Source organism: Mus musculus, chromosome 13 (genome assembly GCF_000001635.26).
Source record: "Mus musculus strain C57BL/6J chromosome 13, GRCm38.p6 C57BL/6J".
NCBI classification, from domain to species: Eukaryota; Metazoa; Chordata; class Mammalia; order Rodentia; family Muridae; genus Mus; species Mus musculus.
In genome coordinates, this window is record NC_000079.6 from 106,946,038 (window position 1) to 106,962,863 (window position 16,826).

The 16,826-nt window shown below is 40.2% G+C and overlaps 2 protein-coding genes across 11 annotated transcripts in view; one reads left to right on the plus strand and one right to left on the minus strand.

Moving 5' to 3' along the window:
• Positions 1-1,033: 1,033 nt before the first annotated feature.
• On the plus strand, positions 1,034-15,288 carry Dimt1 (DIM1 dimethyladenosine transferase 1-like (S. cerevisiae)). 3 transcript variants are annotated; one of them, NM_025447.4, is made up of 12 exons: positions 1,092-1,246; positions 1,549-1,622; positions 2,664-2,750; positions 3,518-3,579; positions 3,655-3,748; positions 3,832-3,881; positions 5,781-5,904; positions 6,279-6,371; positions 7,397-7,461; positions 8,639-8,702; positions 11,057-11,163; positions 12,618-14,187. In NM_025447.4, exons 1-12 carry the CDS (start codon positions 1,168-1,170, stop codon positions 12,658-12,660), a joined length of 942 nt encoding a protein of 313 aa, NP_079723.1. In that variant the 5' UTR covers positions 1,092-1,167; the 3' UTR covers positions 12,661-14,187. The 3 variants fall into 3 exon arrangements, 2 of the variants coding, with proteins under 2 accessions (XP_006517798.1, NP_079723.1); XR_003950461.1 differs by lacking the exon at positions 8,639-8,702 and having other exon boundaries at positions 1,034-1,246; positions 12,618-15,288; XM_006517735.4 differs by lacking the exons at positions 7,397-7,461; positions 8,639-8,702 and having other exon boundaries at positions 1,036-1,246; positions 12,618-15,288.
• Positions 12,959-16,826, minus strand: part of Kif2a (kinesin family member 2A) — a 63,360-nt gene continuing 59,492 nt past the window's right edge. For 7 of the 8 annotated variants that reach the window (NM_001378938.1, NM_001378937.1, NM_001378936.1 and 4 more), the window contains one exon: positions 14,548-16,187. In NM_001378938.1, coding sequence (NP_001365867.1) covers positions 16,102-16,187 — 86 coding nt within the window. In that variant the 3' untranslated portion in view covers positions 14,548-16,101. Of the gene's footprint in view, positions 16,188-16,826 lie in introns of all 8 variants that reach the window. The other variant, NM_001374727.1, reaches the window with a different exon arrangement.

A 16,826-nucleotide genomic window follows, 5' to 3' on the forward strand; every position in this document is an offset into this window, starting at 1 on the left:
ACAGCAAAGAAAGGAAGGACTAAAACCTAGGCTACGAGAAAAAAAAAAAAAAAAAAAAAAGCCGGGCGGTGGTGGCGCACGCCTTTAATCCCAGCACTTGGGAGGCAGAGGCAGGCAGATTTCTGAGTTCGAGGCCAGCCTGGTCTACAAAGTGAGTTCCAAGGACAGCCAGGGCTATACAGAGAAACCCGGTCTTGAAAAACAAAACAAACCAAAAACCAAAACAAACAAACAAAAACCTAGGCTACGGAACAGGTTCTTAGCAGTAGCCTTTGGTGGTTGATTGCAAAGACTTTCTTCAGCGCACAAACAGAAAAATTAAAACCGAAACATTACACTGGCAAGAAAAACAGCCATGAATCTTTTATTCTGTATGTTACAGCCCGGCGTATAATCCCATTACAATATCCAACACATACCTGTAATCAATCCCATTTACAGGGTTTTGAAATTGTTATAGCCTTTATCTTTCAATAAATAAACATTGAGAGCAGCATATTTTAACTATGACATTCCAGTGCTGGAACTCAGCAAAACGACGAGAAAATGAACAAAAAGCATAGAGAAGTAACCAGTAAGTGCCGTGTTGGAACGAGAGCTAATTCTAATCTAACTGCTTTCCACAACGGAGAGACATGTTACCCTAAACCACCAAGCTCCGTGTCCATCGAGCCTAGGCTTCTCAGCCCACAACCTGCAGGGAAACAGGAGAGACACGAGAGATCTTTCCGCAGATATCAGAATGTCCCAGGGCAGTGCCAAATGAAGCACCCAATTTGCCGAGACCCAACCAATCCTAACTGCCTGCCTGAGCGGCGCGGTTTCCTCTGGGAAATCGGGCTCTTGGGGAAGTTGTTGCTCCAGCTAAAACTCTAAAATCCGGTGGCTAACCCGCTGGAGCCAGCCTTGCCTCCGGAGGAGCTCACCAGACAGAAACTACAATCTCAGCAGCCACTGGGCTCGAGTCCGCCTTGCCGCGGGAGGAGCCCATAAGAGACTACAATTCCCAGCAGCCACTGGGCTCCGGCCTGCCGCTGACTGGGTGGGTCGGTGATCGCAGTGGGCGGGGAAGTGGGCCTCTCGGGCGCCTAGTCGTGACGGCGACTGAGGGCGACTTCCACGCGGTTCCCGGCTGCTTTCGCTTGGCACAGGGACTCCTCCGAGAAGATGCCGAAGGCCAAGTCCGCAGCGAGTAGCCGCCGGCGGGATCGTCAGGAGCAGCGCCGGGAGCTGAAGCGAGCTGGAGGTGCGGTGTGGAGGATGCTTGGGACTGACCCGCGGCGGGGGAGCCCTACGGTGGCCTGCGCCTCTAGCCGCCCCGAGGAGGGTGGGCGCTCAGCGCTGACCCTTCCCCGCGCGCGCCTGGTCTTCCTTGCCAGCAGGAGGGATGGATGGACTCAAAGATACATCCCAACCCCGGCCGGGAGCGCGGCGCTTGTGGATGCATTGGAGCAGAAACCGTCCCGGGTCCATCCTGCTTCTCTGGGACGGCCTGAGATCGGTTCTTGAAAAGTTGGGAAATTAAGGCTGCTTCGTGTTTTATTTCAGGACTCATGTTCAACACAGGGATCGGACAACACATTTTGAAAAATCCTCTAATTGTTAACAGCATCATCGATAAGGTGGGTGTTAACGATGAAAGGCAGAGCGTTTGTGGATTGTATTTTTCTGACTACTTAATGCCTGTATGCCTAAGTTGCATGCCCATAATTATCCCAGCATTTGGGGAAGCTGAGGCAGGGTGATATGCTCGACCGCAGCCTACATACTAAGAAAATATAAACCAAGATAGGGTGCCTGACAGAATAGTTGCTCTGTATGTATATGTTGGATGGGTTGAGAATTGCCCAGTGATTTCCAGATTATTTCCACTTTTTGGAGGCTCCATCTTGTTTTTGGAACTGGGTCTCATGTAATTCAGGGTGGCCTCAAACATGGTGTGTGTCAAAGCCAGCCTTGAACTCCACTTTGCAAGCGTGTATCATTTTGATCACTTTCTAAGTACATCATCGTTACTCTTTTTATTCCAGACCGTAAATTTACGTCCAAATCACACTGAGTTTGTTCCTCAGGAAAAGATATGGTACTGCATATGAACTGTTTGGAGGATTCCTTCTGTATGGGTTACTGTGCTGTGCTTATGGAGGATTGAGGGCCTGGAGGTAAAATACAGACGGTACAGGGAGCATCCTGGAGCCATAGAGTATAGTTCTCCAGTCTCACCGAATATTCTACTCATAAGCATATGCACACTGGTAACGTTTTGTATGGTTACTATATTCTTAAAACTGTACAGTGGTTAAGAATTGAGAAATCTTTTCCATTTGAATGCACTCTTTCCCATTTGAACTCTTTGGAAGTTACAATTAGTTACAGTTTGCTGGAATTATTGCCAATGTAGAAAGCAGGAACCCACCAGTAGAACCGATTGCTCTTGCTTTTGTTCTGGCTCCAGAAGCTGAGTATATCCCCTAAGTTAGGAAATACAGGTTTTCACTTATACCTAATGCCTTTGAGGTACTACTGCTGTTAACCACATAAACCCTGAAAAAAATGAAGCCAGAGTAAAATGTCTTTAACTGTACATTGATAAACAGAAACAGTCACTTACAGACTTTGTGTTCAAGTGGGCCAGAGCATAAAGGAGTTGTGTTTATTTATAGGCTGCTTTAAGACCTACCGATGTGGTGCTGGAAGTTGGGCCTGGGACTGGCAATATGACTGTCAAGCTGTTAGAAAAGGCCAAAAAGGTAAAAGTGGGGTTTCGTGTGTTACTCTCAAATTAGCTCAGCTGGTTTACAAATGTGAATGTTTTAATAAATTGGCATTGTTCCAATAGTAGTTAGTGGGCCCTTAGAAATTTTATCTCTAAAAATGAGATCTTTCTATCAAAGAAAACAAAATCTACACTTGATGTATTGGTGGGTGATCTAATATAGGAATGGGCCATGTGTTTAAAGGAGTAATAATAAAATAGAAAGTCTGAGATAACCCACAGGGCAGCAGCTAACCATTATGAAGCCTGGAAGAACAGAGCCGTGAAGTTAAAGTCATTAGGACCAAGTTCAGCAGGAGACTCAGAGGGTAGGATGATGATGAAGAATGGGTCAGGGAGTCAACCAGAATCAGAAACTCAAATGGCTACGATGTAGAAGTGGTCACGACACTTGGTGAAGCCCCTGTGGATGTGGCAGGAAAATAGTTCAGCTTTATCCACTTCCATTCACCTGGAGTGCTATGGTTTCTACTCTGGATGTCAGTTGATGAGAGTACTTGTAGGTCCCTTCTATGCTGTCTAAAAACCACTAACTACATAAAGTGTTGTCATCATCTGTTCAGTAACACAGCATGGAGACAGATCAGACAGGATGTTGTTTTAAGTGTAGAAAAGAGTAGAGCTGGTGTTTGTGTTAAGACTGAAAAAAGCTTAAGTCATTGTAGCTCCTATGAGTTATTACTGGGAGGGTAAAAAACATTTATACTCCACAATCAAGCTTTTTTGTTATTGTTAATCTAGGTAGTTGCCTGTGAACTTGATCCAAGGCTAGTAGCTGAACTTCACAAAAGAGTTCAGGGCACGTGAGTATATGTAATAACTAAAGGGCATTTCAGTCTTCTCAAACAAGCTCTTACAATTTCTCTCCTTGTTTTCAGGCCTCTGGCCAGCAAACTCCAGGTCCTGGTGGGAGATGTACTGAAATCAGATTTGCCATTCTTTGATGCTTGTGTGGCAAACTTGCCTTATCAGGTATTTCTCAAGCTGTCAGAAGCGTCACACTGAGCATTTCTCTGGTGTGTCCTTCCTCAGAGCTAACTGTAATTCTCTTTCAGATCTCCTCTCCCTTTGTCTTCAAGTTGCTGCTCCACCGGCCATTTTTCAGGTTTGTGCAAAACAGTCCCTGTTAAGCTTTAGACAATTCTGGCAAGAAACACAGGGGGGAAAAAAAACCACAACAAGAAACTGCTGGAGAACTTTGTAGAAAGTAACAGTTTCTGGGACAGGAGTGTGGTAGCTCAGTTGTTGAAGTGGCGTGCTTATTAGTATCCAGAAAGCCCCTAGGTCAGTCTCCAGCAGCACAGAAAACTCAGCATGGTGGTGAGCACTTGTACCCCAGCACTTGTGAACGAGAAGCAGGGGATCACGTCATACTCGTCTCTGGTCACACAGCTAGTCCAGGGCCAGCCTAAGTTACCTAGTAGCCTGCTCAGAGATAGAACACACATGAGTGCACACACATGTGAAAATACTGATTTCCAGGGAGGTCCTTTAGGTGATAAATTCTTAGGGCTGATAAATGTGTGTGCATGCCATCCCTTCTACATTTTAAATTCTAATCCTCTTCAATAGATATTAAAATTTTTTCTTATGTGTAGATACTTGGAGTAACTTCTTAACTGGTTATTAAAACAGTATGTTTTATACCAGTACTTTAAAGCTAAGACTACTTACTGTTTATAAAATAAGTTCATAAATTGTGGGGGCCATAACCATCTTTTTTAAAAAGTTGTGTGTTTGTGTGGAGTGTTTCTCCATACTTACAGAGGTCAGAGGACAACTTGAAGGCTGTCAGGGATCAAACTCAGGATTGGAAGCATGTCTTTACCCCTCCTCCCATTTCCCTTTTAAATGGTATAGAACAGATCGTATTAGAAGATGAGTGCATGTCGGTTTTATGAAAGTTTTGTTCGGGATATGTAAACATTTACAGAAAATTCTGAAGGCTGAGCTAGGACGATTGTGAATTTAAGACCCACTTGGGCAACTTTGTGAGACCTGATCTCAAAATCAAAAGCAGAAGGGCTGGAGAGAAAGCTCAGTGGTAGAGCATTTACCTGCAGGGTGAGGCCTTTGCTTCAGTTCCCAGGATACCACACACAAAAAGTCAAATAGAGTTTTGAAAATGCTCTTTTCTTCACTAACATTTAAAACTGTTACCAGGGCTGGTGAGATGGCTCAGTGGGTAAGAGCACCCGACTGCTCTTCCGAAGGTCCAGAGTTCAAATCCCAGCAACCACATGGTGGCTTACAACCATCCTTAATGAGATCTGACTCCCTCTTCTGGAGTGGCTGAAGACAGCTACAATGTACTTACATATAATAAATAAATAAATCTTTAAAAGAAAAAAAAAACTGTTACCATTGCTTGCAGAAGAAAAAGTCTACACACTTTAAATTGTTAAACCAAGGGAACCCTGGACATTGTAACCTACCAGGCCATACCTCAGATGTAATTCCAACTACAGCGCAAACATAGTTCTTCTGTGAAGTCAAATTTACTGTTTATTTGGGGGGTGGGGGGGTGGGGAGGAGGTCCCAGAAGGCATCTAGATTATTAAGTACATAATAAGATCTAAATACTACATAGTTGTTTATCTAAGCCCCAAGGGAACGTCATCTTCATTGAGGCTAGGAGTACAACCATCTGTTTGTGTTCTACCTTCTGATCATATTGTCAATAACCATACATCCTCCCAGGACAATGAACTAGTTACAATTACAACTAAGGACTTTGCAGATTGCTCAGTGGTTAAGAGCATATGTTACTTTTGCAGAGGACCGGGGTTCTACTCCGAGGACCCACATGGCAGCTAACAACTGGCTTTAATTCCTTATTCTAAGGATCCACATCTGACCTCCATGGGCACCAAATTCGCACACAGTGCAAATACAAGTAGGCAAAACACTCAGACACACAAAACAAAAATCAACAAAAGTTTTTAACTGAAACTATGCCAGTAATTGAAAATGAACGATTCTTGTTCCTCTGCTTCCTTTTCAGATGTGCTATACTTATGTTTCAGAGAGAGTTTGCTCTTCGATTGGTTGCCAAGCCTGGAGATAAATTATACTGTAGACTCTCCATCAACACACAGCTTTTAGCACGCGTGGACCATCTAATGAAGGTATGAGGTTTATTTTAATTCATCTTGGAACACTTTGCCTTGCTTCTGAAACCCCACCTTCCACCAACCCTCTTTTTGAGACGGGGGTCTTGTTCTTTAACTCAGGCTAGCCTAGAATTATCAACTTCTCAAATGCTGGAGTTACAGGCCTAAGCCACACTATATCTGGCCAACAGAACATCTTTGATTAACAACTTAAGGTTACCCTCGCCAGTTATGGTAGCATACACCTTCAATCCCAGCAACCAGGAGGCAGTGGGATGAAAATCTCTGTGAGTTCCATGCCAGTCAAGACCTACAAGGTCAGCCCTTGTGCCAAAACAAGAAGGAAATAAAGTTGCCTCAGAGAGGACTAAACATGTTCTGATTAACAGGTGGGGAAGAATAACTTCAGACCGCCCCCCAAGGTGGAGTCCAGCGTGGTCAGGATAGAACCTAAGAATCCGCCACCACCAATCAATTTTCAGGTGAGGCCAAAATACCTAGGTTGTAAAATGTCATTCCAAAGCAACAAAACAATACTCAGTCGACCTAAATATCCAAATCGAAGAAGGTAGGAATGGGGACTAACTTGATGTTGAATAGTTCTGAGTACACACAGTGTGTGTAAAAGGCAGAATGACTAGAATATAGGTGCATTTCAAAACTTGAGATTATAGTTGCAAAAAACCACTGTAAAGTTAAAATAATTGTGTTTGAATAGTATCATGATAACACTGTTTGGTTATCATGATAACCCAAAGCAAGTGTGCCCCAGTTGGACTGCATCCTCAGCCTTTGGGGCAAACGTGTTTGAATTAGAATACTACTGCTTTAGGGGGAAAAAAGCTAGCCCATTTGATATAAAATTTAACTAATTACATAAGAGAAAAACTTGTTGGACGAGTGACATCCTAAATCATGTTGGTGTTTTAAACTTGATGTTTTGTTTCAGGTTTCAGTTCGTTTTGTTTTTGTCTTTTGGTTTTGTTTTTTGTTTTTTTAAGATAGGGTCTCGAGTGGCTCCAATTCTCTATGCACGGGATGACCTTAGTTAGACTCCTGATTGTTAAGTGCTGGGATCATAGGCATGTGCCACTGTATTTGGAAAGTGATCCTAATGCCATATTATGAATGGCAATTATGAAGCCGGGCGTGGTGGCGCTCGCCTTTAATCCCAGCACTCGGGAGGCAGAGGCAGTTTCTGAGTTCCAGGCCAGCCTGGTCTACAGAGTGAGTTCCAGGACAGCTAAGACAACACAGAGAAACCCTGTCTCGAAAAACCAAAAAAAAAAAAAGAATAGCAATTATGAATGGAATTTCCCCACTCAACTAAAAAATGATAATATATTTAGAGATACACACAAGTGCAGAGATGTGTATTGTTTTGCATATCTGCTAGTTAGATCAAAACGTATGACATTGTCATTCCCCTGGCTTTGTGTGTTAGAAATGAAGGAGGAGTAGATAGGAAGTTGGATATTCTGAAGAAAATATCGTTATTATATTTCAGGAATGGGACGGCTTAGTAAGGATCACTTTTGTTCGGAAAAACAAGACACTGTCCGCTGCATTCAAGTAAGTAGCTACAGTTGTGATGGTGAGGAACCAGGTTTCAGTACTGTCATAGCATTTGCTGCTTTATCATAAACAGGTACCCTAAAGTACAACCATTACTCATGTCAGACAGACTTCACCTTTTCAAATTTCATACTAGTCTGAGAGGCAAAATTTAAGAAAATTGGAGTTAGGAGTCAAATTAGTTTTTCTTTGCAAAAGAGAAAAAAGTAATTTAGCCACAAATTTTCAAGTTTGTGCTTCTGGGTTCTCTTCTCTCCATTTCACTGTAAGTGGGGACATGTGTCATGGTGCACATGTGAGGTCAGTGGGCCACTTTGAGGACTTGGTTTTCCCCCCGTTTTACATGTGTTCAGGGAATGGGACTCTGATTATTTATTAGGCCTGCATAGCAAATACCTTTAGTAGCTCAGCCACTTCCTAGTCTTTGTTTTAAAGATTTATTTATTATTGTATCTAAGTACAGCTGTCTTCAGACACCCCAGAAGAGGATATCAGATCTCATTATGGGTGGTTGTGAGCCACCATGTGGTTGCTGGGATTTGAACTCAGGACCTTCGGAAGAGCAGTCAGTGCTCTTAACCGATGAGCCATCTCACCAGCCCTTTGTGCTGGTTTTTTATTACTATTTTTTTTTATTGGATATTTTACTTGTGCTGTTTTATTAACTTGAAAAAAAAAATCTAACATCACTTGGGGGTATCCAAAGGCAAAAGAGGTAAGCTTTGAATTTAGAGAGCTTAAACATTTTATTCCTGGCAATGCCAGGAATTAAGCATATGGTCTTGAGCATGCTAAGTCAGTACTCTTATTTATTACTCAGTGATTCCTTCAGACCTATTGTTACCTTTTGAGTTCCAGGCTGGCCTTGAACTTGCAATTCCCCCGCCTGTCTCAGCGTTTCTAGCAACTAGTATTATAGGCCACTGCCACCAGACCCAGCAATTTTTTTTTTAGAGGATGTTTTGTGGAGTTTTTACACGTGGGAATGTCAGAGAACAACTTGTAAGAGTGGTCCTCTCCTTCCTGTGTGGGTTCTAGAGCTTGGTTTCAGATTGCTGGTCATGGCAGCAGGTGCCTGTACCACTGAACTACCTGATAGTCATGGAGCATATATTTAGTCTTCTCTAAATATAATATGTATAATCTGATTTTATACTTGTCATATAATTTCCAGATCAAGTGCAGTACAACAACTGTTGGAAAAAAATTACAGAATTCACTGTTCAGTACAGAATACTGTGAGTAGAGATCATTCCACTCATTTTTGTTCATTTGTTTTTTGAGATAGGGTCTCTATATAGTACTGGAATTCATTCTGTAGATCAGGCTGGCCTCAAACTTAGAGATCTTTCTGCGTCTGCCTCCCTAGTGCTAAGTGCTTGAATTTTTCAGTGCTGTTTACTTTTTAAAGCATTCTCTTTACCAGTCTCGTACAGAACACAACCATCTAGGCTAAGTCTGCCTCTGGATTACTGACAGCAGCATAACCTTCTTTACTTTCATCTGTTCTAAGCAAGGCTTCCCTGCCACTTGGCTGATAGAGATGGCAGCTTACTGTAAGCAGCATAGCTCTTTCCTTCCCTCCTTTGTTCTCTTCAGGGCAGCTGCTAAGGCATGCAGCTTGCCTGCTCTGTAGTGCTTCTATTTTAAACCCTTGATAAAATTACCTCAAGCTTACAAAAAAATTTAAATTTAGTAATCCGTAGTAACTTAAAGCCAATACATAATTTGTAAATAGTATAGATCTCTTTCTATAGCTTTGAAATGGTCTCGCTATATAGCTTAGGCTGAGTTTGAGTTTCAACAGACCGTGAATTCTATGAACCCTGTCCTCTTTAAAGTTTATATTTAGCCCTAATAAGAGTTGTGTTCATTTGACTTGTAATTTCCTCAAATATATACATTGTTTTCTTGGCTTAAATGTCTGTAATTTGCCACCTGTCTTAGGTTTCTTGTTTTTTGTTTTGTTTTGTTTTTGGAGACAGGGTTTCTTCTGTCCTGGAACTCACTCTGTAGACCAGGCTGGCCTGGAACTCAGAAATCCGCCTGCCTCTGCCTCCCAAGTGCGCCACCACAGCCCAGCCTGTCTTAGGGTTTTATTGCTGTGAAGAGAAACCACAACCAAGTCAAACCTTTAATAATGTTTAATCTTTAATGTCTGATAAAGGCAAACGTTTAGTTGGGGCTGCCTTGGTTTCAGAGGTTCAGTCCATTATCATGGTGGAAAGCATGGCAGCATCCAGGCAGACCTGGTACTGGAGGATCCCGGAGCTCTGCATTATGATCAGGCAGCAGAAGAGAACTGTCTGTCTTCTTTGCAGGCATCCAGGACGCTCTGATTCCACACTGGGTGGAGTTTGAGCACTAGGAGACCTCAGAACCCACCCCCACAGTGACACACTTCCTCCAACAATGCCGCATCTCCTAACTTCCCAAGGGCCAAGCATTCAAACACATGAATATATGGGGCCCAAAACCTATTTAAGCTGCCACATTACCCTAAATTGTGATTATCCTGTTTGTTGTTCAGATAGTGGCCCAGGCTGCCACTGTACATAGTTGAGGATGTGCAATTATCCCAAGTGTTGGGATTAAAGGTATATGTCACCTATCATACTAGTAAAGCATATAATAATAGGAAAATGGAGGTTGAATAGCTGATTTCCAGTAATATGCCTCATGCCTCTTAACAGTTGGATTTGATTTCAAGTGTGGGAGTCCTCATGCATACACGTGTGTGTGTGTGTGTGTTGGCTTTTAAGCATTCTAAATTCGACAGCAGACAGATTAAGACTATTTCCTTTGGCTTTGGTTTTTATTTTTGGACATGGGTTTCTCTGTGTAGCCCTGGCTGTCCCAGAAATAGCTCTCTTGACCAGGCTGGCTTCCCAAATGTGGGGATTAAAAGCTTAAGGACATACTGGATCACTATCTGGATTTTCCTTTGTACTTTTTATGGCCCATATTCTCTTCTGCTTTAATATACCATGGTACTATCTCCATTCTCTAATCTGGACAAAAGCTACAAGAGATGAGGCTAGTTTTTAAACCCAAGTTAGATTTTAAAAGGTCTTTGCATAAATGCTGTGGATCAAGTAAAGTAAAAAACTGTCTTATTCTGTAAAGCTTGCCCTAAAATTGAGTTAGTCCTCCTGCCTCCTAAGTGCTAGGATTACAGGGATGAACTACTATTATACCCAGCAACATGTGATGTACTTAAAAGAGAAGTTACTCCTGAGAGTAACTGGAGAGTAAATTACCTGGTTAGGTGAATATGTGTCAAGAATGTATGAATTAATTTTTAAAACACTACCAACTAGTTTAAAATTTCATAAAAGTCTGAAACCTGAATTTTTTACATTTTAAAGATGAAAAGGAGACAATATATGCAAGCATGATAACTCAAATAATCTAAGCATTATGTAAAAAAAAATCAGCCTCTTATTAGAAATCAAAGTCTTACCCAAACTGTCAGGTTTTCTCAGCTGTCATTTATAGATTAAAGGTGACTATAATTACTGAACTTGGAAAAAAGTCATGGTCTCTTCATTAAGGATATATTGCTCATTTATTCTGGATCTTATATTGATAGGTAATACCAGAAGATTTCAGTATAGCAGATAAAATACAGCAAATCCTAACCAGCACAGGTTTCAGTGACAAACGGGCCCGTTCCATGGACATAGATGACTTCATCAGGTAATTATACTTGTTGTTCTAAATGCTTACATTTCTTTACTGTGGTATCTTCAGATAGAGATTTAAAGGCTTCTAAGCAGCTACCTGGTGGGTTATTGCATAGCACTTTCATGGAGTGGAAAAGTTATTTGGTGTAGAGCAGTGGTTCTCAACCTTCCTAATGCTGCAGCCCTTCAGTACAGGTCCTCATGTGGTGACCCCCCCCCATCATGTATTCTCATTGCCACTTCATAACTGTAACTTTGCTAATGTTATGAACTGTAATGTAAATAACCTGATGTTTTCTGATAGTCTTTGGCAACCCCTATGAAAGGGTCATTTGACCCCAAAGGGGGTCATGACTCCCAGGTTGAGAACCACTGGGGTAAAGGCTGGCAGCTAGTTAGCTGCAGCAGGTGTTACAAACAGTCTGTGCCAGAACGGAGCCTGTATTTGTATGCGCAGTGTTTCCTTCCTCCTGCTCCAAACTCACCTTCTAATAGCGTCTGCTCACCTCCTCACACTAGAGAAAGCATGGTAACACACAGCTGGGGCTGATGACCCATTTTTTCCTTACTTAGAACCCCTACTGTTAAACAGAGAAGCAGGAAGTGTCAGTCAGAACCACATCACCTGATCACTCATTCAATAGCAGTTATGTGGCCTGTTAAGTTAAAGGGCACCACAGCGATGTCTGCAATGTGGACATTTTTATTTTGTTTTAAGCAAGTTTCAGTTAATTACCCAATTGTACTAACTCACTGACATTAACTTTCAGGAGTTATTGGACATTCTGTTAACTGTTTTCTTACAGTGCTGGGGGCTGCACTCAGGTCCTTGCAGAGCTAGACAGGTATTCTACTTCTAGGATGTGTCCCCACTTGTATCCAGAGACTAAATTGTCTAGAACAAGAGTCACTGTTACTGGCTCCTAGCGGGAGGACTGAGTCTGGATGTTAATCCTCCTAGGTGAACACCTTTGCTTTTCCAGACTGTTAGTCCACAGGGACCTCTCCCTATATAGAGGCCATCCTAAAAAATAAGCTCAGCTACAAATACATCATTTCAAAAACTTCACACTTCCTCAGCGTGCAGTTTAACAAAAGTCAGATAAGTACAAAGAAGTACAGTGTATTTCACTAAACTTCGGTAACAGCCCCGAGAGCAGGCAGAGACCAGTTACTCATCTCACCTTGCCTCAATTTCTTTTTCAGCTGACCATGCTGAAAGTGCTGTTGAGCTTAGGCCAGAGACAGCAAGTCTTTAAGGTCATTTCAGTCAGTGCCAACTTAAACAGTAGATTTCAACAGAAGACAAACGTGCCATGGTTTTTACTAAGGTGTAGTGACTAGTGCTTGCACTGTGTCTTCAGTATGTTGGCATGTTTATGTATTAGGATTAATGGTAATAGGCACATTATGTGTCAGAAGTTGGGTTTATAGTTTAACACCATTCCTTCTTGGTCTCCTCTTCAGGTTGCTACATGGATTCAATGCAGAAGGCATCCACTTCTCCTAGCCATTTGAAAACTATTTTTTCAAGACCAAGAAAAAATGAAATTATACAATCCTACTATTTGAGAATACAACCAATTTTGTTCTACAGGACATCATTTAAATTATTTAATAATACTTTTTTACCATTTATTATCCTGTATGTGAAAGGTGGTTGGGTATATATATATATGTATGTATGTATGTGTATTATATTATATATAAATAATACCCTGCCCTTTGTAGTAGACCTAGTGTTTTATATATAAATATAAAAATAATGGTCTTTAAGTTTGAAAGCCACAGACACACACAACATACACTTAAGCTTTCTAACAATTTATTGTATGAAGACGTTACTTTTATTCACTATTTTAGACTGTGAGGTTCACGTAGGCCTACAGCTCACTCAACTAGTCAGAAAGCCCCCAATGTGACTTTTCTTCACACACCTTCACCCTACGTGTTATTATTTGCCTCTTGCAACACAAACAACATCATAATTCTGGGAGCTGAGTCTGCTGCAATGACAGTACAGGCAAGTTCTGCATAAGACTACCTGTAAAATGCAGAAGCTTAGAAAGTAAAAACTCATGTTAAATCACATATTTCCTTAAGGGAGACAAGATCTACAATTTTCAGATTTAGAAAAACTCTGGAGGGTTTTGTCAATCAAATAGGTGGTCTCATTAATTTATGATTCATTTCCTTTCTTGAATGAGAGGGTCTTTTGGAGGTTGACTTTAATCTCAGACTCTTGCCTCAGCCTCCTAAATAAATTCTGGGGTTATACTTGTGCAAAGTAAGTTTTCCAGTTTTAGTTTTCAGCTTTTTAAAAGAACAGACTAAAACTACAGGTTCCTGGTTATTCCTGACTTCTAGATAATTAAAATTCTACTACCTGGTGTTTCTTTTTAAGCTATTTAAAAATTGTCAGATAAAAGATAAATGCTGTTTATATATTTTAATAAATTAGCTGTTTTATTTATATAAGGAAACTAAACTAGCTTCTCTATTTATACTTAAAACTTAAAAGGAATATCTCCAATTACTTGAGAAAAAGAATGCTAAGTAAACTTAATATAAATTGCTCGCCTACAGTTTTTCCTTCAAAATCCAGTTTCTAAGTCATATAGTAAACACTTATTATAGTAGCTATGAATAGTTAGCAGCCTTTAAGTTTGAGACATTTCTAAAGAATATTTAATCTAGAACAAAAACATTTGCTTAGCTGCAAAAGCAGCTTTTGTCATATTGATCAGAACTGTTCTTAAAGTTTGTTTATTGTCAGAACAACTTTGCACAGTTCACTTGTACCATTCTCTACCTTAGGGAAACAATTCTGCTAGACTAGGCTTTCTCAGCTTATTTTCTTCCAACTAAAGCTTTCCCTCCGTAAAGCTGAATCATATTTTACCTACCAAGATATTTATTGATGTACTCTGACTACAGATCAGGACGAAGCCAATAAGGAAACATGTATCTATAAAGACCTTCAAAGATAATACCTGTCCAATGCCAGTAACATTAAAGCTCAACTGTTAGGTAAGTTATGAGCAAGTTTGTGTCTTTATTGCCCACTATATATGAGACATTCTCAGAACTGGAGGCAAGGTCTTTGTACATAGCTCTGGCTGTCCTAGAACTTAGTATGTATACCAGGCTGGTCCAGAACTCAGAAATCTATCTACCTGCCTCTGCTTCCATGTGCTGGATGCAACTAAGGGCATGCACCACTATACCCAGCAAAAATTACCTTCTTTAAACAGCTGCTGCAAGGTCAATAGAAATAGTCCTTCATTCTTCCTCCCGTCTTTGAAACAAACACAAATAGAATATAGCATAAAACTCCAAGAAAACCTGAGTTCCTTCCAAAACAAAGCTAATTATATTGAAGTACATTATTTCTAAATTCGTTTCATAAATTTCATTTATTAATAAGCATATTGTGAAAAAATCTACATTTGATTTAGATTTCATGTTTACAGAGTTTTCACCATGGTGTTCGGATTCCTCAGAGCTACTCTCATCATTTATGACCAGTGAAGTAAAGAACCTGGCTCATGACTCTTCATGGATTTCCCCTCGGTACACTGAGTCATCAGTAGGCTCCCTAGAGTTAAGAGATCCATGGGAGGTTCTTTGGTTAACCTACTGGACTAGATAGTGGGAACCAAGGGAAAACTCCTAGAGATATACATATATATATCTTTAAACAATATTTACATGAAAATTGGCCAGTTTTCTTTCTTAGATTAGCAGCTAAAAATGAGTGCTGCCATTAATAGAGTAGCCTATTTTGCCATCAATCTACAGGCGAAATATGATTCTCAAAAACCATCACATACTAGGTTTAGATGGAGCTTGGAATAACCTGCCTCATAAGTCATCAACACTTCTCAGGGGTACATACTGTCTATGCTTGGTTTATCTAACTTGTATTAGGGATTACTTTCAGTGTACATACAAATGTTCATGCATCAGAAGCCAGTTTCCTTTAACAGTACATTAAATTTTGGTGAGTTAATAAACACTTCAACTTAAATAATGGCATTGTTAAGGACCAAATTCCACTATTAGTCTTGTTAACACCACTGGCACACACACTGCATATGTATATATGTATTATCCTAAAATAAAACTCCTCTCAGAATTTCTTTACTTTTTACTATACACCAACTAATTCATATTTTAGGTTTTTTTTTACAAAGAAAATGCTAAGAAAATTATAATCACATAATTCCAGATTTCTTTACACATAAGATGGAATGGTCCAGCAGCTATGTCCACTGTCACAGACTTTAGTTCCGTTCAATTGATATGGCACATCCTGCAAAATTAACTAGTCACACACAAAAAAATGTCTCAAATACAGTAAAAATGTACACACAGTAAAGGTAATTTACAGTCACAAACAAGGAATGTAATTAATCTCGGCTGTTTTAGAAATCTAGGGTCAATAGCCTTAGCCAAGGCACAGAAGGATGAGTAAGCACGAGTGTCTCTAGGAGTAGGCAAAGTATGTACAATCACTCATGAGGTATGCATGCACGCAAAGGGTTCAAAATTGCTCAGTCTTGCTATGAAAATTGATCTGCGTTAAAGGAAATTCTGTGGCTTCCCCTATCTTCCACTTCTGGATCACTTCCACAATCTTTAAATAAAATTGGCAAGGATATCCAAAAGCAATCACTATTTATTTGGGCAAATGAAACAAAATACTTCACTAGTCCGAATTATTAGTTGTGCCTCTTGGTCTAGAAGCATTTTGTCGACAAAGGAGTGTTTCACAAAATTGAAATGTCATTCAGATGAAGGACAAGATATTTTCCACACACTTAAGATTTCAAAAAACGTTAAAAAAAAAAAAAAAAAGATTTCAAAAACGTTCAAGTGGCCTTTACAGTCGGACCACCGTTGTTACAGTATTGGGGATTCTGGGGATCCTTTAGTAGCAAACGCCAACTTAGAGGGCTCGGGGCCTCTTGGGGTTAATTTGCTTGCTTGCTTGCTCTTCTTCTTGTAGCGCTGCGCGAAAAGATTTCACTTTATCTTGGAATAAGAAAAGAACAAGGGAGTAAGTATTGTAAAACAAGCAGTACAGTGCACAACTTTTACAGCATCTATCCAGTACCTCAGAGCTGTGCGTAACTCTACCGAGTACAAACTGATTTTCAACCAGTTTCTCTTATACACATTTTATAGACTATTGAGTTTTAGTCTGTTTCTAATTCTTTTGAGAATACAGGAAGTATTTAAGTGTTTAAGTATGTAATCTTATCTAAAAGGGAAATTATGAGTCTTACTCAAATGTAAAGCAGACACTCCTTCCAGTATTATGACATTTCTACTCAGCCCTACTATACCAGTTTTAGTATGAAAATTTAAAACCTGATTTCAAAAAATAATATGTTTTCTCATCAGGGATTATGAGAGAAGTTAACAGAACAAACACATAATTGCTCTCACATATTCTATCTACTACCTTTTATTGACCAGGTTATCAATAGGTTAATAAATTATTAAATTACAAGGAATTATGGAAAAGAGACATTTTTCTACATTAGTGATGCTCAAATGGAAGTAGCTTTTCCCAGGAACACTTAGTCATGTCTAGAGGTGTTTAAATTATCACAACTGGTATGATGCTGTGCTCTAGTGGATAAATGCTTATAAGCAAAAATACTCAAT

Bases quoted from the DNA above. Each gene is read 5' to 3' on its own strand.
- Dimt1 (NM_025447.4), top strand. From the start codon at position 1,168: ATGCCGAAGGCCAAGTCCGCAGCGAGTAGCCGCCGGCGGGATCGTCAG. The intron at 1,247-1,548 runs GTGCGGTGTGGA...GTTTTATTTCAG, and splicing joins GGAGCTGAAGCGAGCTGGAG to GACTCATGTTCAACACAGGG. The intron at 8,703-11,056 runs GTGAGTAGAGAT...TTATATTGATAG, and splicing joins ACTGTTCAGTACAGAATACT to GTAATACCAGAAGATTTCAG.